Source organism: Vespa crabro, chromosome 25 (genome assembly GCF_910589235.1).
Source record: "Vespa crabro chromosome 25, iyVesCrab1.2, whole genome shotgun sequence".
In the NCBI taxonomy this organism is placed as follows: Eukaryota; Metazoa; Arthropoda; class Insecta; order Hymenoptera; family Vespidae; genus Vespa; species Vespa crabro.
Window position 1 is genome coordinate 2,722,487 of NC_060979.1, and position 24,163 is coordinate 2,746,649.

At 25.7% G+C, this 24,163-nt stretch overlaps 1 protein-coding gene across 8 annotated transcripts in view; it reads right to left on the bottom strand.

Moving 5' to 3' along the window:
• Positions 1–24,163, bottom strand: part of LOC124432516 (heat shock protein DDB_G0288861-like) — a 73,356-nt gene that overhangs the window by 17,648 nt on the left and 31,545 nt on the right. For 2 of the 8 annotated variants that reach the window (XM_046981540.1, XM_046981539.1), the window contains 8 exons: positions 19,995–20,286; positions 16,451–16,697; positions 15,277–15,375; positions 12,848–12,998; positions 10,170–10,253; positions 9,602–9,700; positions 7,880–7,915; positions 6,853–6,912 (listed from right to left, as the gene is read on the bottom strand). In XM_046981540.1, the coding sequence (XP_046837496.1) occupies positions 6,853–6,912; positions 7,880–7,915; positions 9,602–9,700; positions 10,170–10,253; positions 12,848–12,998; positions 15,277–15,375; positions 16,451–16,697; positions 19,995–20,277 (1,059 nt within the window). In that variant the 5' untranslated portion in view covers positions 20,278–20,286. Of the gene's footprint in view, positions 1–6,852; positions 6,913–7,879; positions 7,916–9,601; positions 9,701–10,169; positions 10,254–12,847; positions 12,999–15,276; positions 15,376–16,450; positions 16,698–17,523; positions 17,597–19,994; positions 20,991–24,163 lie in introns of those variants that run through there. The other 6 variants (XM_046981534.1, XM_046981533.1, XM_046981541.1 and 3 more) reach the window with 6 other exon arrangements.

Sequence of the window (24,163 nt, forward strand, 5' to 3'; positions counted from 1 at the left end):
ATAAAAAGTAAAAAATAAAAATTCAATTAAAAAAAAAAAAAAAAATAATAATAACGAGAAAAGAAGATAAAATGTATAAAATTCAATGATAGAAAAAATGAGAGAAAAGAAATGAAACAAGAATAAATGGGAATAGAACAAAAGTTAAAAAAAAAAAAAAAATAATAATAATAATAATAATAATAATAATAACAATGAATAAATAAACAGAAAAAAGAAGAAGAAGAAGAAGAAGAAGAAGAAGAAAAAGAAAGAAAGAGCAATTAAATTATCTAACCATTATAAATGTATCTAAAGATACATTTTCTAACTATTTCCTCGAACTGGATTTCTCAATCATGTCGTTCACCTACAAGTTCTCCTTTCTCTCTCTCTCTCTCTCTCTCTCACACACACACACACACACACACACACACACATAAATAGAGAAAGACGTACACTCTCTTTTCAGTATAATCAAGATTGCTTAACAAACGCTACGATTGTATCTATTTTTCTTTTTCCCTCCCGAAAGATAGAAAAATGGAGGAAGATAATATGATGGGGGGAAAAAAAATGAAAGAGATAAAAAATAAAATAAAAAAAGAAAAAAAAAAAAGAAAAGAAAAGAGAAAAAGAAATGTCTACCATGCTTCCACGAATCTTCCATAACTACACGACACAATAATAATAATAACAACAACGGAGATTATGGTTTCTTCTTTTTTTTTCTTTTTTCCTTTTTTGTCGTTGTCGAAATCGACTGAATGATCCAACGGGGGAAAATGATTTAAGGCTATCGTTGACTTCGTTATGTCATCTTTAGATTAGAATTCTTTTTTTTCTTGTTTTCTTCTTCTTCTTTTTTTTTTTTTTTTTTTTTTTTTTTTTTTTTTTTTTTTTATTTATTTAAATGTAATATTTAAACGAGCCAAAGAACAACGACGAATATCAAGATAAATTATGTTACGTCCTTCTCGTGAATTATTATAGATTATGGAGATTTATTATTATAAAAAATAAACAAATAAATAAATAAATTAGAAAAGGTATGGATGGATAAACAAAATGGATAAATAAAATAAAATCAATAAATCAATTGGCAAAGAAATAAATCGATAAAGAAAAAAATAAAATCAATAAATGAGTCAAGAAACAAATAAACAAATAAATAAATAAATAAGTAAAAGTATAAAGTAGATAAACAAGTGAATAAACAAAAAATAAAATCAATAAATGGATCTACGTACGAATAATAATAAATAAAATGAAATCGAAAGTTATAATAAATATGAAATTTTTCCTTCTTTCTTTTCGTTTTTCAGAAAAGTGTCGAATTCGTATCAAAGAAAGAAAAAAAAAAGAAAAAAACAAAAAAAAAAGAAAAAGAAATAGAAAACAAAAGAATAGAAACAGAAAAAAATAGACTTAAATAAAAAGAAAGGCGAGAGAGGGGGGAAAAGCAAAAAAAAAAAAAAAAAATAAAAAAAAGAATAAAAAACAAAAAAGAAAGAGAAAGAGGGCGAGAAAGAGGTGAAAGAAAAAAAGGAAAAAGAAATAAAGAAAGAAAAAGAGATCGAGGGAAGAACGATCGAAATGTTGGAAAAAAAAAAAAAAAGAAAAAAAAAAGAAGAGAGAGAAAAAAATTTTTTTTTAATAATCTTTACATAATTCTAGGAAATATCAAATTTACGTAACGCTTCCTTGATCCATTTTTTGCGATTAGGAGCTTTATAACATTCGTTTATCGAACATAATTATCGCGTTCCAATCTTTCATCAATTCGTTTCCTCGATTTTCTACGATACGAATCAAATTTTGTTATTGACTTTTCGAATCATACTTTTTCCATCTTTCTTCCTTCCTTTTTTTCTTCTCTTTCTTTTTTTCTTTTTTCTTTTTTTTTCTTTCTTTCTTTTCCTTTCTTTTTAAATTATATAAATCAAATCACGCACGTTCACTACGTAACCATCATACTCCTTTGATTAGGCTCATACGGATTCAATTAAAGTGACGTAATTAATGTCGTAATTAATAGCGTGATTAATTACTTGTTTGCGTTCGAATCCTTCTACCCCCACTCCACACCGACCTTCCCTTCCCCCGCGCGCCCCCCGCCGCCATCACCACGACCCATTAATACCCAACCCTTAAATCCCCAACTCGTTTTCTCCCTTCACTTTTGCGCTGTTTTCATTTTGAAAAAAAAAAAAAAAGAAAAAGAAAAAAAAACTTAAAAATAAAAAAAGAAAAAACAAATTTGTTCTTTACGAGCTGCAAATTTTCTCGTTTATTTTTACGCCGTAACTGGAATGGATTCGTTTCAATTAGATGAAAAATAAAAAAAAAAAAAAATAAAAAAATAAAAAAAGAAAATAAATGAATGAATGAATGAATGAATGAAAAAAAGAAAAAAGAAAAAAAGAAAAAAGAAAGACAAAAGAAAGTCATCTGTTTATACAATTAAAATAATCAATTTGTTTATAATTAAAATGATCAATCGAATTGTTCGATTTTGATCTATGAAAAATTTGTTCAATTAAATTTTTAAACGCACGTACCTCTCTCTCTCTCTCTCTCTCTCTCTTTCTCTCTTTGTGTGTGTGAGTATGTGTATGTGTATTTATATGTAGACATAATGCTACGAATTAATAAGATAAATCTCAATCAGAGATTCATATGGATTCTTTGGCCTTGCAAGCAACGCCATGACGAAAGCTAGACTGCAACAAAATGCCACGTAAATATCAATCCGGCTTAACAACTATGTCTGCTGTTATGGACTCGAACTTTAATGTCAACATAATAATAATATTAATAATAATAATATTAATAATAATAATAATATTAATAATAATAATAATAATAATAATAATAATAATAATAATAATAATAATAATATAATAATACTTATTATGATATTCTGTACGAAAAAAAATAATTATTGTTATAAATAATAATTATTGTAGTTAAAATGAAATAATTTACACGTCCATTATTATTATTACTATTATTATTATTATTATTATTATTATTATTATTATTATTATTATTATTATTATTATTATTGTTGTTGTTGTTGTTATTTAATTAAATATATAAAAACGTAAGGGATATTACGAATCTCAACATTTTCCACGTCAACATTTACGATTTACGATAACATAATCAAAGAAAATCATACATGTTTTTCCTTCTTTGCTTTCTTTCTCTCTCTTTTTTTATTTCCATTTATTATTTTATTTATTTATTTTTTTTTTTCGTAAGATAATAAAATTTGTCATACGATCTTATTTAAAAAAAAAAAAGAAAAATATGAATAAAAAAATATTTTCACGGTTCAAAACCTATTCGTAAAGTCACCATCAATGACCTGTCTCAACGACCGTCGATTAAGACGAGAATAGTAATAATAATAATAATAATAATAATAAGAAGAAGAAAAGGAGAGAGAGAGAGAGAGAGAGAGAAAAGAGATATAATAGTTCCGTTTTATCATTGCACAAGTCGGTTTCTCGTTTCGAAAGGATTGAGAGAAGTCGATCGTAACATTGTAGATTCTTTTACGTAATAATACTTGAGGAAAGTATACTACTTGCTCAGATAATAATAATAATAATAATAATAATAATAATAATAATAATAATAATAATAATAATAATAAATATATTTTTTAAAAAAGTTAAAATTAAAAATATTACATCAAAATGGATGAACTCAACGTTTAAATAAATAATTAACAATTATATTTGTAATACAATTTTATAATTAATATTGATTTTCTTCGAATCTTTTTTTTTTTTTTTTTTCTTGACATAAGAATAATTTTTTTATTAATTATCAATAAATTTCTTCATTATGCTTCTTACGTTCTGTAAAAGTTATAAAATAATGCAAACGTACTCGTTCAGGATATTGCAAAAAAGATTTTATTAAATTTAATGTATCCTATAATAGAGTTATCGTTCTATCGATAAGTTAGTAAAAATGATTTCTCGTTTATCGACTGTCCCACTTATTTGTTGGTAATTTATCGACCGTGGTCGATAACACGTATTTACTTTAAAAAAGAAATATAAAAAATAGAAGTATTATAGCAAAACCGATGAAATCAACGTTTAAATAATTAATTAACAATTGTATATATACATATGTGTGTGTGTGTATGTATAATACATAAAATCATAAAAAATGTTGCAAAAAAGATTTCATTGATTAAATATATCTACGATAGATAAATCTTCTGTCGATAAATTAAAAAAAAGATCTCTACATTTATCGCTTGGTACGCCATACTTGTCGGTAATTTACCAACGACATTGATAATACATATAAAAGACAAAAAGCTATAATTCAAGATTATGAACTATTTTCTACGGACAATTCAATCAACGATATATATATACATATATATAATTGGTACAAATTATTTGAAGAATGATTATTTTTTGTTTACGAAATAAATTTTTGTGCGCAAAATTCAAAAAGAGAAAAAAAAAATTAATTAAATAAAACATTATTGATATGATCTCGCGCGAATAAATTAAAATAAATAATGAACAAATGTATAAGAAAAAAAAAAAAAAAAAAAAAAAGAAAAAAAAATTTTTTTTTAATTTGTTAATAATTTAATAATATTGGATTAATTTTGTTAACGACATATAGAGGAAGGGAGAGAGAAAAACATACAGAGAGAGACAGAGATCGCGGGCCAAGTAACGGTAAAATAAATATCACGCGAATACAGTGCCATGTCGCACACGTTTCGTTTCCGCGTTCACTCTCGAAAGAGACTCTCTTACTTTGCCTTTTGCCCCGTTCCCATTCCAGCACGTTAATGAGCTTAAATTCAAAAAATCAACGAACCGTGACGCCATTCAATTCCAAATTTGTTCTCTTCTTTTTTTTCTCCTTCTTCTTTTTTTTTTTTTTTTTCACGTTTTCTCAATTCTTTCTTCTCTCACGGATATTACGAAGTTTTTTGACGCCATTATTTGTTGACGTTCATTTTCAGAATTTATGCAAAACGCAACGACGAGTAAACGACAAAGAATAATAAAAACAAACAAAAAAAAAACACAAAAAAAGAAAAAATACCTACTGTATATCAGTTTATACATGAGCGTATACGTGATCTTTGTACAAAATTATTCTTAAAAAATTATTATTATTATTATTTTTTACTTCATTCTTTCGACCGATTCACGTGAGAAACAAAACAAAAAAAAAAGAAAAATTGTCGACCAAAAGTTTTTGATTTAAAAATCTCTCTCTCTCTCTCTCTCTCTCTCTAATTAAAAAAAGAAAAAAAAAACAATCAAAAAAATTATTTCATAATATAAATCAAATATATCTTTTAAAAGATAAATTTTATCATTTAATTCTTAACCCTTTGGAAGAACCCTTTAAAGGAAAATTTTTCAAACGAAATTATTAAAATACAAAAAAAAAAAAAAAAAAAAAAAAGACACTGAGAAAGGATGGGGTGAGTTGGAATGAATGTAGGGTGGTGGTGGGTTGAGAACAAAAAATCAGATTTGCTGAGAAAAAGAGAAAGGGAAAAAGAAAAAAGGCAAAAGAAAGAAAAAACAGAAAAGCTAAAGGAAATAAAAAAAAAAAAAAAAAAAAGAAAAGAAAAGAAAAAAAAAGAAAAAAATAAATAAATAAAAGAGAGAAAAAAAAAAAGAAAAGAAAGAAAAAAAGAGGCAGAAAAAAAAATGGCAGGCAATGCAAAGTTGGTTGGTTTGCTTTGCTTGCCTACTTGTTCCAACGTGAGAGAAACAGAACAATGAACGTTCCACGGACGTAAAAGGGACGTAAAACGCGTTTCAAACGGCAGTCGAATCACCGTTCATCTGACTTTTTTTTCCTCTTTTTTTTTTTTTTGTTTTTTCTTTTTTTTTTTCTTTTTTCTTTTTTTTCCTTATATTCCTTCCTTTCTCCCTTCCTCTTTCTATTTCTCTTTCTTGGCAGTAGCTATGTTGTTGTTGTTGTATTACCTTACCTTTCTTATTGAATTTTATTCATTATGGTATTATAAGAAAGAGAGAGAGAGGTGAGGAGGGAGAGGGAGATAAAGAGGACACGTAAGAGAGAGAGAGAGAGAGAGAGAGAGAGAGAGAGAGAGAGAGACAGAGAGAAAATATGTAACATATTTACACACTTTACGTCATTTTTCTTATGTAAGTATTTCGTCATAGTGAAACTTTTATTATTTTTATTATTATTATTATTATTATTATTATTATTATTATTATTATTTTTATCATATATTTATTTATTAATTTATTTACTATTACTATTATTTTTATCATCAATTATTTATGTATTTATTTATTATTATAATTAATTTATATATTTATTTATTTATTAATTTATTTATTTACTATTACTATTACTATTATTATTATTATTATTATTATTATTATTATTATTATTATTATTATTATTTAAAAAACAAGAAAAAAATAATTGGAATCTAAATTTTTTTTATAATCCTAATTTTCTTTTCTTTCTTTCGTTCTTTTCTTTTTTGTTTTTTTTTTTTTTTTATGAAAAGTTTTCGAAAATTAATTAATTTTTTCAATGGGGTTTTTTTTTTTTACATAGATCTCTACCTATTGATCGCGACGATCTCTTATATTAATTTCTTTTTTCGGGGGCGACGGGGTGGGAGAGGGGTTGAAGTTGAGAGGCGAGATTCTTTAATTTTTTTTTTTCGACGATGACGTTCGTTCGTTTATACCTTTTTTTTTTTTTTTCATTTTTGTTTTCCTCATTGTTCTCAGACTTTTCTTATTTATTAATTAACCAATTAATTAATTATTTCATCAATTAATCAATTAATTTGTTTGTTAAAATTTCTTTACTCACTTTGATATGGCTCTCATCGTTCGCACCCCTATCAGGTTTGTCGTAATTTCCAAAATGATTCTGCAAAAAAAAAAAATAAAAATTAATAATAATAAAAGAAAAAAAAAAAAAATAAGATGGATTTTCTTTTGTTTCTTTTTGCATTCTATATGTGATTTAATTAAAGACTATATATATGATTATTATACCAAGAAAAAAAAAAAAAAAAATAAATAAATAAAAAGAAAAAGAAAATTAAAAAAAGATTAAAAAAAGAAAATAAAAAAAAAGAAAAAGACAGAGACAAACGACCAAAACGTTTTTCGATAATCTTACCATCAATTTTCTCGAACGATTAGATGCAAAATTAGATAATCGCAAAGTACTCTTAACGATTCTCCTCCAATAATTGATAATTATCTCTCTCTTACTCATTTCGTATCACTTTCACACCTCAATTGTAATAAAATAATTTATTATATGTAACAAAAGAAAAAAATACAAAAAAAAAAAAAAGAAAAAGAAAGAAAGAAAAAAGAAAAAAGAAAAGAAATTTATTATTATATACGTTTGTATATTATTACTGTCACCATCATCATCATCATCATCATCATCATCATCATTATTATTATTATTATTATTATTATTATTATTATTATTATTATTATTATTATTATTATATCGTTTATTTATTATTATATTTATTACACATATATATATACACACATATATAATGTTATTATTAAAATTTTAATATTATATATAATAAAAAAAGAAAGAAAAGAAAGAAAAAAAAAAAAAAAATAGAATCACCAATGAAATTTAGTGAAGAAAAATGAAGACTTCAAAAAAAGAAGAAAAAAAAAAAAAAAGAAGAGAGACGAGAAAAGCAAAATATTACTCGACAAATTTGTTAATTTCGAAAAAAAAAAAAAAAAATCCCGACGCGATCTTACTTCTCTAATGGACGATTTATTACTGACTGACATTTATTACAAATGACGAATAAATAGATAAATGGTAAAGTGTTATAATCGCGTTATCTCACCTCGGTGGTTTCCTGCTGATAACGTTCTCCAACAGTCTGAAACGCAAAAACGGATTTCTGATGTCACACATGCATATATATGCACGCGTACACACATAAACACACACACACATACACACACATGCACTTATATGCATAAACATGCATACATATATACATAAAAGTTAAATGAGTACATCTTTATGATCGATTACATTAATAAAAATATTAATCCATCGATAAATCTTTATATATGTACGAATATGATCAATTAATTAATTAATTATTTAAATAAAGAAATAAGTAAATAAATAAATAAATTAAATAAAGAAATAAAGAAATAAAAAGTAGGATGGACAATTGTTAAAATTCTTTTTGTAATCGTGAAGGCAAAATATAATGCTTTTTACGTGATTTAAAAATAATAATAATAATAATAATAATAATAATAATGATGATGATGATGATGATGATGATAAATAAAAAATAAAATTGTTTAAAAAAATTCTTATACCATATATATGAATTGCAATAAATATTTGTAATAAATATGATAAATAAATAAAAAAATAATAATATTTAAAAACTATTTCTTATATTACATCCATCAACTGCAATAAATATAATAAATTAAATGAAAAATTATTTGAACAATTCTTATAGGATATAGCATCAATTGCAATAAATATCATATATTGTAGTGCAACACGTGGGATGGGATTTGGGTGAGTGGTTTAAAGCACGAGATAAAAAATCTGATTTTTGATAATATCAAAAGTTTTCTTTAGGTTCAAATCCTGGGAGGGGAGAATTATTGCATAAAAAAAAAAAAAAGAAAAAAATTGAATGAACCTTCTCAATTATAATATTAATAATAAATATATCAATGCAATGAATATATAATCTGTATATTCACGTGTTTTTAAAGAATATAAAAATAAAAAAAAAAAATATATATATATATATATATAAAATTAAATATAACATATATATTGAATATAATACAATAAATATATATCATAGATTAAAAAAATATATATTATATTAAAGAGAGAGGGAGAGAGAGAGAGAGAGGGGGAATTTTAAAGCACAGAAAATGTGTACGAAATAAAATTAAAAATATTAAAATAAATAAATAAGTAAATAAATAAAAATAAAAAAGAATGTGTATATATAATTATAAACTGATAAGAATATAAATTAATTTGATATAAATATTTCATGAATAAACATGATAAAAAAAAAATACATGTATATATATATATAAGATGCATAAACGAATTTAAAGAAGAAACAAAAATGTATGTAATTTTGAGATTCATTATAATAAATAACAAACAAACAAAAAAGAAAAAAAAAAAAAAAGAAAGAAATATGAATAATCCAAGGGAGATATTATATAGAGATTAATAATCGAGCAATATTAGACTTTTCGATTCGTTGGTGAAAGTTTCTACATTTCGCTTTTAACGCTCTCTAACATATTTACTTACATATATATCTATATATGTATATATATATATATGATAATAATACTGCCTATCATTAGATCCAAACGTACACAATTCTAACGATGAGTTATGACATGACGTCCACGCGGAACAACGTTGTACATATTACCAAGCGAAAGTTCCGTTCAAGTATAGAAAAATGAAAGAAATTTTCTTTTCTTCCTTTCTTTTGTCTTTTTTTTTTTTTGTTTTTGTTTTAATTCAATTAATAGTAATAACAATTATCTCTCACCTGTTGCAACGTATTACTTGAATTGTCAGATGAAATTGTCGATGATTGTTGTTGTTGCTGATTCCGATTCTCTATGACCGTTTTTATTTGCTCGAGTACCTGTCGAATGTATTCTTCTTAATTATTTAAACAAAGTAAAAAGGAAAAAAAAAATGAAAAAAAATTTTGATACAAATTTTATAACTATATATATATCAAAAATAAAAAAAAAAAAATAAAAAATAAAAATAAAAACATCGCGACGTTCGAGAATCCGATCGATAAATTTTTCATAAAGAATTGTTAATAATTATTCATAATTTTATTAATAATTTTTAATAAATTCTCAAACGATAACAAAACAAACAAACAAACAAACAAACAAACAAACAAATGAATAGACATTGTTTGACAGATAAACGAATGAACATTTTTTTCCCTCCCCCCCCCCCCTAACAAGAGAGAGAATTGCTGGGGAGGAGAAAGAAAAAGTAAAAAAGTAATAAAAAAAAAAAAAAAAGAAAAAAAAAGAAAAAAAAAAGAAAAAAGAAGGAAAAAAAAATATGTTAAAAGAAACGATAAAACTTACTCGTAAGGATATCCTGTGCCTTTGTACTACGTACGGTGCATAGTCTTTGTGTTCGATCTCGTTGCTTTTCCTCTCTTGTCGTCGCTGTGTGCGTTGGATAATATGGAATAAAAGAAAGAAAGAGATAGAGAGATATATATGGAGACATATGTAGAAACAAAGAAAACGTTAAGTGAATGAAATGAATAAATAAATATATATATATATGTATGTATATATGTATGTATTGATGTACTTATATATATAAACACAGACACACTTTCTTTATTTCGTGACTTTCCTCGATTATCAGAACGAAACGAAACGAAATGATGACGATATATTTGTGGATATTATTGTGGAGACATTGGATGGACTAAAATTGTCTAATACGGGCCCAAAATTTTTATCTTGAATGAAACAAAAATATTGGAGACGAGTGAAAAGTTTTCTCGAGTGGGCTAAAATTTTCAATGACAGGAAAGAAAAGTTCTCACGGATGGGCCAGAGATTATTCAATTGAGCCAAAAGTATTCTCGAACGGGCCCAAAAATTTTCTTTGGTCGGTCAGTTATCTTGACTGTAGTTCAATATTTTTTCAGGCGAGTCAAATGTTCCCTCGGGTGGGCCTGAGAAATTTTCTAAGATGGGACCAAACATTTTTCGAATGAGTCAAAAGTTTTCTCGAACGGGCCCAAAAATTTTCTTGAGTGGGCCAGTTATCTTTATTGGAGTTTAATATTTTTTTTTCAGGCGGGCCAAAAGTTCTTTTGGTTTAGTCAAACATTTTCAAATGGGTCAAAAGTTTTCTTGAGTGGGCCCAAAAAATATTTCTTGAATGGGCCTAATTTTATACAATGTATATATAATAAATATTATCTGCAAATAACAAATGTAAATGATTCCATGATATGATTTTATTAGGAAAAAAGAAAGGAAGAAAAAAAAAATTCTTATCTCCTATTAAGCATGACGATGCAAAATAAACGTAAACAATTCGTGGAAGTGATTTGATTAGAAAAAAAAATTGAATGGATGCTATTAGTTATAATTAAATTCATCGATATAGCTGTTAAAAAGTAAACAACAAGTAAGAATGATTAGAACGTAAAATAGGATCTCGTCATCGTGTAATCGTGCGAATAGAACATTAGAAGACGAGTCACGAGTCGATCCTAAGACATGTGTAACCGTCTTAATTCAATTCGCACGTGCTTAGAATATACTAAATGGCCGTATCTAAATCGAGCTAGACAATGATAATAATCATAGTCTTTTCTTAATATTCTTCGACAAATTCTAAATATATATTTCTAAATATTTCTCTTTTCCATTTTTAAAAATTTTCTAATACCCAAATTGATTCTAATCGCTTCTAAAATGACTTTTTTTTTTTTCATTTTCTTCTTTAATTTATACCAAACATATCTCAAATATATGAAGATCGTTATATATATATAAAAAAAAAAAAAAAAAAAAAAAAAAACTAAATTAATTTCATCTAAACTTTCTAAATTTATTCTAAATAATAGGAACTCCATAGGAGTTCGTGAAATTAAATTAATTTTTTTATTAAAACTTTCTAAATTCATTCCAATGCGTATCTCAAAACCTGATACCATCGAATTAATTTTATCTAAACTTTCTAAATTTATTCTGAACATATATATATATATAATATGTTTTTATGTATAAGTTATTAACTAAACTATTTAAATTTTATCCTAAAACATATCTAGGTATTTTATAAAATTAAATTGATTTAATTAAAAATGTTTCAATCTATTTTAAACGATTAATATCATATAAACTAATCCAATAACGTTTATAATTTCTAAATTTATTCTAAACATACCTTTAGAAAGTCATCATTAATTTCATCTAAAACTTATATAAGTTTGTTCTAAACAAATACACTTTAGATGTTCGAGATAAAAAAAAAAAAAAAAAAAAAAAAACTAAGCGTATCTACAATTTCTAAATTTAATCTAAACATATCTTAGAAAGTCATAATTAATATCATCTAGAATTGCTATAAATTATAAATTCGTTCTATTAAACATAACTTAGAAACTTAAAGAAATTAAATAATTCATAGTAATTTTATATAATATATCTAAATTTATTCTAAACATATCTTAAATCCTGAGGATTATATATAATCAAAATAATCTCGTTAAAAAATTTCTACATTTATCCTAAACTTAACTTAGACGTCGAGGACAATATAATCAAACTAATCGTATTTACAATATCTAAATTTATTCTAAACATATCTTAGAGAAGCTTTCGAGTTTACATACAAACTAATCCCATCTACAATTTCTAAATTTATTCTAAACATACCATGGATACCGAGGATTACGTAACCAAGCTAATATCATATCAAATTTCTAAATTAATTCTAAGCGTAACTTAGAAATACGAAAATCAATTCGACATTTAATATTTCTAAACTTTTCTCTAATAAACGCGTAATAGAAAAATTTCAAGAAATTTTAACGATCGCACTAATCAACATATAAAATTTCTAAGTCAATTCTAAACGCAGCTTTAAAAAAAAAATAAAAAAAAAAAAAAAAAAAATAAGGAAAATGAAAAAAAAAACATATATTCGATAAATCTTTTATTTCGAAGTGATTGATTGGACGTAGAATTTTGATTTGAAAATTTTTAATGTATCAAAAAAGAGAACTGACCTCGAGGGCTGGTAGACTGTCCAATGAGGAAAGAGGACGAGTATTTGGCACCTCCCCTGGGAAAACACTATCGTGAGATACTGACAATTTCCCTGTACCACCTCGTAACTTTACGAAAGAATCTTCGGTTCCATTTCTTCTTAGAAATACACTGAAAAATAATAATGAATTAGAAATAATAATAATAATAACAGCAACAACAATAACAACAATAACAATAATAATAATAACAACAACGATAACAATAATAATAATAATAATAATAATAATAATAATAATAATAATAATAATAATAATAATAATAATAATAATAATAATGATAATGATAAATTAAAATTTGTTTTCTGGAAAAAAAAAAGAAAAAAAAAATACATTTTTCCAAAAACGACAAATACAAACGGTACTGTAATCATTTAAAAAATTGATGAAATGATTATTTTTTTTTTCGTTACTTTTATTTTTTTTTTTTTTTTGACACAATCAATGGTGTTAGAAAAAACATTTAGGTAATTGCAATGGATTAGACAAAATTTATGATAGCGTTTAGGAATATGCTGATGACTAATGACGACTTTTTTACGAAATATATAATTCTATTTTTTAATTAGAAAAATTAATTAGTGGTATACGGAATGTATAAACGAAAAGTTAAAAATTCGAACAAATGAGATCAATCATTGAAAAAATATCTTCTTAAAAGAAATCTAATCTAAAATTTTTCCCTAAATTTATGTGGCATTAGAAAAAAAAAAAGAACTAAAATAGATGACAAAAAAATGGAAACAAAATAAAAAATACAAACGTAAAAATATCTCGAAAATTAATTCAATTGTTTCAACAAATATTTCCTAATACAAATTCAATTAATTAATTTTTTTAACAAATAAAAAATATTCATATATATATATATATATACAAATATCACGAAAATGAATATAATTATTTCAACAAATATTTCGTAAATTTTACAGAAATAAATTCGTTCTAACTTGTTCTAAATTTATGTATTACGTAGATATTAGAAAAAAAATAAACAGAAAAAAAAAAAAGAAAAAAGAAAAGAAAAAAATAACAAATATACAAAAAAATTCTAAAAACTAGTTTGAATCAAGGCGAACGAAATATTTTCCCGGAAATAAATCTAATCCAATCTTTCTAAATTTTACATAATCAACGTACTATAAACAAGTAAAAATCGTAAGAAAGAAATTTTTTTCGAGGCGGTGCAAAGTTCAAAAAAAAAAAAAAAAAAAAAAGGAAAATATAAAAAATAAATAAATAAAAAAGCAGAACAACTTTTGCATTAGACAAAAAAAAAATAATAATTCATCGATATACTATTAAAACCAGTTCTAGAAATATAGTTAGAAAAGAGAATGTAAATGTTACAGTTCTAATCGAGGTCAAGGGGGCCCGGGATCTTAGTTGTAACATTAGAATAAAAGACCCTTAGAAATCGAATACCACGATCGATAGATCGATCGATGCCGTCCTAAAGGCACGATTTATTTTAACGTAGCAAACAAAATCTAATAAGGCCCAAATACAGACACACACACACACACACACACACAAAGACAAAAAAAAGAACTTGCACAAATACATAAATTACGAATTAAAATTTGAAATTCGTCCGATTAGAACTTTTTCATTATTAAAATTCGATATCAACGACAACACGATTGTACGTGATCCAAAAAAAAAAAAAAAATTAAGAACATAAAAAAGAAAACGAAATGGAGAGAAATAAAAGGAAAAAGTTAAAAAACGAAAAAAAAAGAAGAAAAGAAATTAAGTACAAAAAAAAAATAATAATAATAATAATAATAAAAAAAGGAAGAACGAGAGAAGATCAGAGTGTATCAACCAATCAGATTGTCTGGATTCAAACTATCAAGGACAATAATGAAAAGAGACAAAGAAATAAAAATAATAAAAACAAAAAGGAAGAAGAATAAAAATGAAAGAAAAAAACAAATAATTCAATTTTTTGGGAACAAAATTTCCAAAGTAAAAAGAAAAAAAAAAAGAAAAGAAAAGAAAGGACGAGATTAGAGTACCAAAGTACAAATACGAATTAATGATCAAGGACGAATTCTCAAAGGACACTATATACGACAATGAGATATAATAAATTAAAAAGAAAAAAAATTAAAAAAAAAAAAAAATTATATATATATATAAAAAGAAATAAATAAAATAAAAAAAATTCTAAAGAATTGAAATTAAAATGAAGAAATAAATAAATAATCAACAAAAAAAAAAAAAATATTACAAAAAAAAAGAGAGAGAGAACGATTAAAATAAAATAAAAGGAAAAAAAAGAAAAAGAAAAATAATTGCTTTGTTATTTTTTCTTTGTTTTGTTTTGTTGTTTTTTTTTTTTTCGAATGATTAATAAAAAAAATTTTTCGATTCGAGATATTTACTGCTTGAAGGACCTTCGAGGCTTCACCGGGGTAACCAATCTATAGCTTCGAGATGATAGTCCAATCGAAGTAATTGAAGAAATTGAACTTCTTTTACTGCTGCAAATAATATATTTCAAGGAATGATTATATTTTCGTATAATTCAATTATACGAAATTAAATAATATCATCTTTTTTTTTCCATTAATTAGTTCTGATTATTTTCTATTCCTTCCTTCCTATCACCTTTATCTTCCCTATTGCACAAACTCCCATCCCTTCATTATCAACCTACCCTACCCCACCTCACCTCACCCCACCTCACCCCACTCCACCGTCTACTGGCAAATCATTATTAATATCATTTCTCGTCGAATCATTACGAACAGGATATGAAAAGGATTTTTATGTAATTAATTGAAATCATTTGAAAATGAAAATTAATTTGTTTTGAAAAATTAGAAAAAAAAAAAAAAAAAAAACAAGAAAATTAAATAAAAAAAAAAGTATTAAAGAAGGGAAATAATCATATAAATATTTATTTGTATATTAATATATATATATATATATATATATATATATATATATATAATAAAATATATTCTATAGAAAAATTTATCCTAACAAATAAAATTGTTAGAAAATTAATTCGCTTTAAAAAAAAAAAAAAAAAAAAACTGGTAGAAGAGAAATAAATATTTAAATATTCTTTTGTAATATTAATAAATATATACAAATTATATTAATATAAATATATAGATAATATAATAAATAATATACATATATAAATCATATTAATATAAAATTATATATATATATATATATATATATATATATATAAAAGAAAAATATAATAATAAATAATTAATAATAAATAATAAATAATAAATAATAAATATATAAATTATATTAATATAAACATAAATATATATAAATTATATTGGTATAAATATTCATATATCAAATAAGAAACATATAAATTATATTAATATAAGTATATATATATATAAATAAAAAATAAAAATATAACAATGAACTATAAATATATATATTATTTTAATATAAAATATATATAATAAATATGAATATTTATATATCTAAAAAAAAAAAAAAAAAAAAAAAAATTAAAAAAAAAATTAAAAAAAAAAATAAAAAAATTAATAATCAAAAAAAAAAATATGATAATAAATATACCTCTCGTGGTCGCAGGTGTCTGTTAATAGCTCGCTGGCACTTCTACTTCGTGCTTCTTCGGCCCTTCCAGCAGGATGTCTTATTGTAACATCTTCCCGCGGGATCCGTGCCAATTCCGAACTATCCCGTTCCCCGTTTCCGATCGTACCTGGTGCGGACACTAAACGTACGTCAGCCGGGCCACGGCTTTTCCTTCGAAAAATTTTTCTCAATCCCCTTAATGGATGGAAACGACGTTTTTTTGGTTCTATAAAAAATCAACAAAATGTCGATTCGTTTTTCAATTAACTTCATTTAATCTCCTAAACTTTCCAATATCTTAAGATTTCTAATCTATTAAAGCCGCAATAGTCTTATCTATTATTACATATATATATATATAACGATTTTCTAACATCGTCTTTTCTAATCTGGGTAAAAAAATCTTTCGCACTCATATCGATCGATTCTTTTTTCTTTTCTTTTCTTTTTTTTGCATTAGAAAAAAAGAAGAAAAAAAAGTAATATATATATATATTCATATACAAAATTGTTTAATATTATCGTTAAAATTGTAGTTTAAATATTTATTAAAAAAAAAAAAAAAAAAAAAAAAAAAAGAAAAAAATAACAATAATAACAAAAAAATTAATCCAGTAAATTAATTACATTCATATATAATATAAATATATATATGTTTATTTTATATTCTATCAAGATGATAATAATAATAATAATAATAATAATAATAATAATAATAATAATAAAATAAAAATAAAAAAAAAATATATCAAATTACTACTCTTCTTTCTTTCTTCTTTCATTTCATGTTCACTTTTCATTTTTTTCTTTTGTTTTATTTCCTATCTAATAAAACATCAAAATCTCAATCAACAATTATTATCGCAATTTGTTGCAACGATTAGAGAGCACAATAAGATGCAAAAAAAAAAAAAAAATGCAGAAGAGAAAAAGTCCCTGGACTAATGTTCTTCTAGTGATTTTTTTTTTATTTTCTGTTCTTTTTTTTTTTTTTTTTTTATTTATTTTTAGAGAGATAAAAGAACGAAAAGATGAAGAAAAAGGTATCTTACCAAGGAAATCGTTTAAATCGATGAAACTATTCATTTTATTTTCCATCGTCACTTAATTAATTCCAAAAAAAAAAAAAAAGAAAAAGAAAAAAAAATAAAAAGAAATACTATATATATATACACATACATACATATATGTATATATATATAAATACATCCATAGTATTATGAACAAGAAGTTAAACCACATATATACTATAATACCTGCACCTGACTGACTTTAACATCGACGGGTCTCATAACATTGGGAACGGCATCGATAAGATTAGAAAACGTTTGATAACTCTATCGGTTTCGATATATATCTTTAGCCGACGTGAAAAACGTTTTTAATAAAGTCTACGAGTTTTGTATGTGTCAGTATGCTCACATGCGTGTTTATACAAATATAAATATAGATTCTACTTTGTGCACGTCTAAGTGCATTATTATTATTATTATTATTATTATTTCTTTTTTAGGTTGCTAAAAAGAAAAATATTTAATAATAATAATAATAATAATTACATTTAATGTTTGAATATATATGTGTGACATTCGTATTATTATTTGTCTTTTCTTTTTTATTATTGACAAAAAAATAATAATGACGATAATGATGATGATGATTATGATGATAATGAAGATGCACCTATTGTTTTGCAGGTGCATGTGCATTATTATAATTTTTTTTTTCTTTTTCCTTTTTTTTCATTCATATAAAAACAAAAAAAAAAAAATTTAATAATCTTCCAACATCTACTGTTTACATGTGCACGGGCATTATTCTTTTTTTTTTTTCTTTTTTATAACAAAAATAAAAAAGAAAATAATAATAATAATAATGCACTTGCATCTATTGTTTACACGTGTATGTGCATTATTGTTATTATTATTATTTTTTTCTTTTTTCTTTTTTTTCTTTAATAGTAAAAAGAATTCATTTGCATTATTTCTTTTTTTTAATTGACAAAAAAAAAAATGAGGAAGAAAAGAAAATGGGACTTACGAGGAGACTCTAACTCGAAACTTCTTTTTTTTTTGGGCCTTAAGATTTTTTTTTTTCAATGTACTACAATATTATAATACTTTTGGGGCCTTCAGATGTATACAGTGCTGGCCCCTTTTTTTGAGGCCTTACGATATCCTTTTGAACATACTACGATATAATTACACTCTAATAATTTTATTATTTACTTATTTGTTTGTTTGTTTGTTTTTTTTTTTTTACTTTTTAAAAACGATTTTATAACTTTTTTTTCTTTTTTTTTTTTTTTTTTTTTTTCTAAGAGAAAAATGTTAATGAGCTTGACTACAGTATAATCGTACGATAGAAATGATAAAATAGGAAGAAACTTGAATATACTATATATATATATATATATCTGGAACGGTTCAGGCGTGACATTGTTTTTCACGGTTGACCAATAACAAAATCGTTCGTGCATCACATTAATGGCCGCGACTTTTGCAAATAATGGCAGAAACTAAAACTTCTTTCTCCTTGTATTCACGGAAAATTTTCTTTCTTTCTTTTTTTTCCCCCCCCCACCTTTCCATTTCCCTTTTCTATCCCCTCTTTCACTCTCTTTAACGTAATCCGTGTACAGTATTGTTCAAAAGTTTCTGAGCGAATATTTATACAATAAGCTCCTTCGAGACTAATTCGACTAATTATTATTATCATTGATTTTGCTTCAATTCTTATTCTTTTTCAAATCGTGAAAACTACAACGAAACTTTGATGAATCTTTTGTAACACCCTGTATGTTATATTTTAGATTTAGTCCCTTTCAATGCTTAGAGAATATGATTAGACGTGATTATTGAACGAGTTTTATCAAGAAAATTATATCTCCACGTTGGTACTTAGATTGGAATTCTATTGGACCAAAAGAGAGAAAGAGGTATATAGAAATCGTGAAAGTGGGTCATGGCCAATCAGTGGGCGAGAATAGTCGAATGTTTGCAGGAACAATGAAAACTATACAATGATCGAATCCGCAGTCGAAAAAAAAAAAAAAAAAAAACAAAAAAGAAGAGAAAACTATAATGAATCGATTATCGATCAATTGATCAAAATCATTTGTTCAAACCGGTATATATATACCTGGAGCATTACAATGTATATAGATTAAGTGAAAGTTACAACGATATATATATATATTTATATATATATATATGTCTCCTCGCTATGGAAATCATTCGTTCTGATTTAATTATGAATTAGATATAAATATCCCTAGAAGAATTATAATAAATATCCCTAGAAGTTACTAAACTTTGACTAAATCATAATAAAGATTGATAAACCTTACCAATTTGTTATTTCGCAATTATAATTAAATTGAAAAATCTTAAGTAACAATAGCAAAAACACCACCACCACCAACAACAACAACAACAACAACAAAAACAACAACAACAACAACAACAACAATAATAATAATAATAATAACAAATAAAGAAAGAAAGGAAGAAAAAATACTGACCTTTGGGTAAAGGATCGACGCTACTGTTTGACGATAAATCGCCAATTCCAAATCCACGAGTCTGTTGTTGCTGATTATGCTGATGATGCTGATGATAATGATGATGATGATGATGATGATTTGGGGGTGGTGGAGAAGCTTCTCTGACGCAGCCCATTAAACTTAAAGCGCCGCTGACACTTCCACCACCACCACCACCACCACCACCTCCTCCTCCCCCACCTCCTCCACCGCCACCTCCACAGCTCCCACCTCCCCCACCACTATTACCCGCAGTTGACATTCTGCCACTCTGAAACATCCCGAAGAACCAAACGGCCACGTATGATTCACGAACACGTTGATACCAATTTGTTATGAACGAATTGTCACGTGACTTCCAACTCTTCCATCCATCCATCTTTTTTGTTTTTCTTTTTCTTTTTCCTTTTTCTTATCGTTATTTAATCCGATCAGATCACCACCGTCTCTCTACGATACGATATTAATTCGTTTGTATTGGAATTAATTCGATATTAATTCGTATAATAGTTTCTCTTTTTATTAATTCATTTATTTATTTATTCTTTATTTTCTTTAATGATCTTATTTTAATTATCTTATCTTTTTTATTTTTTTTATTTTTTTTTTTTTTTTTTTTTAATTATCTTTTAAATATCCTTCAATTTTCGGAATTTTGTTCGCGAAGGAACGAAAGGATTTATTTAATTTATATTTTAGTCCACTCGCTCGAAAGAGAGATTTAACTTTCTTTTCTTTTCTTTTTTTATTATTATTATTATTATTATTATTATTATTATTATTTTATTTTACTTCCGGGTTCGTATATCGATCCGAACGAACACTTGACCTTGACCCTTAACCCGTCGGCCGCCCGACTGAACCGGTGAGCACTCTCCTTACCCTCCCAATCCCCCTGACTACACCCTCACCGTTATACAGCGCACCACCGACACCCCTACCCTTCACTCACCCCACTGTTCACTCCCCACCACCATCTGCACCACCACCACCACCACCACCACCACTATACTCCTTTTTTAGTGCACCAAGAATTTTTTGCAGGGGACAACTTTTTTGTTTTTTCTTTTTTTTCGTTTTTCTTTCTCTTTCTTTAATTTTTTTTTGTACGTCTTTCCTCTCTCCTTTTATACCACTCAATCCTAACCAACCCCCTACCCCCCCACCCCCCAATACCCAACTTGCACAAATTAATTAGAATGTAAATTGTATTATTTGCCGTAGGATATGACACCCATAATCTATTCAATAAACTCCACAGCGCTCGGCATAGTAATAATAGTAATATTATAGTAATAATAGTTAATGGCAGGCGGAGAGTGTCAAGATTCAAGGTCACGCGTTTAATCGGAGGAAGTAGTTCATTGGTTATTACTTGGGTGTATATGGAAGAGAGGGTTGTCGAGGGATGGTAGTAGGAGGAGGAGGAGGAAGAGGAGGAGAAGGAGGGTTGTTGGGTTGGTTGATTTTACGAAAGGTGCGGAATAATAATTATTTTTTTTTTTTCTTTTAATCTAATAATTATTGCAAAAAAAAATTTTTTTAACACATATACGTATGTCGTATAAACGAACACACAAACACAAACACGGGACACGGAAACCGGTACACAGACGACACGTAATCTACTCTCTCTCTCTCTCTCTCTTTTATTTCTTATCTCTTAACTCTTCTCTTACTCTCTCTTCCTATGTCAGTTTTTCTTTTTTCTTTTATTTTCCGTTTCTTGTCTATTTCTTGTTCTTGTTCGTTTTTTTCTTGTTCAACGTAGAAATGCACGATGAACCCAAAGATAAGAGAGAAGAACGGACTCGCTTTGACGATGAGAAGACAGGAACGTGCTGATCGTTGCGGAAGCAGCTGAACGTATTCTCCCTCTCTCTTACTATCTCCGATATGTATGTATATATCTATATACAGACTCTCTCTCTCTCTCTCTGTGTGTGTGTGTGTGTGTGTGTGTATGAGCGAGAGAGAAGGAAGGAGATATCGAACGGGTGAGTAAAAGACAGATATGGTATGAGTGTGTTAGAAAGAGATAGAGTATCAGTTAGTGAGTGAGTGAGTGAGTGAGATAGATAGATAGAGAGATAAAGAGAGACAGAGAGAAAGAGAGAGAGAGAGAGAGAGAGAGAGAGAAAGAGAGAGATGGGATATAAGGGAGAAAGAAAAAGAGGGGAGAATGTAGGATACATATATGCATATTTGTTTATTTATTAATTTGTTCATTTGTTTATTTATTTATTTATTAAATTTTTTCACATATATATATATATATATATATATATATATATGTGTGTGTGTGTGTCTGTGTCTTTATATATTTATAAATTGAAAAACAAAAGTATTGAAATTTTGGACAAAAAAAAGAAAAAAAAAAAACAAGAAAAAAAATGAAAGAAATAATAATAAAATTTAAGAAAAAATTTTTTTTGGTAAGAATTCGTAATCGAAAGAAGAACTTTTTGGTATAAAATTTTTCCAAATTAATTTCAAACGATACATACTCATATTATATATATATATATATATAATATTTTTATTTATATGTATATATGAATATGAGTAAAGTCGAAAAAAGATTTTTGACGAAACATTCGCGATAATAATTTTTCATTGTAACAAATTCAGAAGAAAAATTTTAATAGACATACAGAGAATGTATACAAGTGAAAGATAAAAAAAGAGAGAGAGGGAAAAAAGAGAGAATGAGAGAGAGAAAGAGAGAGAGAGAGAAAGAGAAAGAGAAAGAGAGAGAGAAATTGTGTATGTGCGTGTGTCGAACAGGGATTGGTCCTATTTTCCCCACCCTTTCTCAATTTGACTTTAGCAATAGGTCAGGAGAGATGTGGTTACCATAGTAACTGTAACTGAGGAGGGTGCAGTACCAGCAGCAGCATCGTGCATCGATTGCAACCCTCAGATAGTAGTATTGCTTGGGAACGACCCTGACCTTCGCTCAGCTGACTACGGTTCTATATATATATATATATATATATATATATATACATATATACATTTGTGTGTGTGTGTGTGTGTGTGAATAGGTGATTACGAGTATTATGGTGTAGAGTTATACATATATTAATTAAATAAAAATTATTTTTTATTATTTTATATATACATATGGAAAATATGCATGTATTTATTTTATTTTGTTTTATTTTATTTTATTTTGTTTCGTTTTTTTATTTTATTTTATTCTTTTTGATTGGTGTATTTGTTTTTATTCGAGCCCTATTTATTTTATCTTATGTTTTTTTTTTCTTTTTTTTTTTTTTAATATTGCCATCGTTTAATTAATGTTCGGATCTCGTTTTTTCCTTTTTTTTTTTTTTTATTCTTTCCTTTTTATATCGGATCCCTTTCGAACCATCGATTTTAATTTATCGAGATATCATTATCGACAGAATTTTTTATTGCTATTACTTGTTGAATTTCAATCTTTTTTTTTTGTGTGTACAAGATTTAAGGAAAAGAGAAAAAAAAAAGGATAAAATAAAATATAAAGGAATAATTAATTTCAACTCATAATATCAATAATTTCAATTCATCGAATATTATTATTATTATTATTATTATTATTATTATTATTATTATTATTATTATTATTGTTTGTAATTATTTGTTTATTATTATACGTATGATTTGAAGAAACAGTCGTGATTAGGTTTAATTAATAATGTACAGGTTCGTGAAAGAAAGAAATAAGAAAATTATAAATACAAGTTATGTTAAGTTGTTAAAGATAACCAGTGTAGGAGAGAATTCTCGAATGAGTCAGGAACCCGTTATTGCATTCCTTTCCAGAACGGGTGGAATTATGTGACCTTGAGATCCGAGTGTCTTCGTTCGCAAGATGACACTGGTCGAACAATGCGACGTACGCTATTTAAATGTCCGACAAGACGTTCCCTCCGTCCCAACCCCATTTTACCATTCTCTCTTTCTCTTTCTCTCTCTCTCTCTCTCTCTCTCTCTCTCTCTCTCTCTCTCTCTCTCTCTCTCTCTCTATCTTTCTCTCTTTTAAAAAACATATGACAATATTATTTCCAATAATAATTACAATTTTTAATCTATAAATAAATATGACGAAATAGATAGTCTGATGAAATTATATCGAAAAATTATTTAATTAATTTATTTAA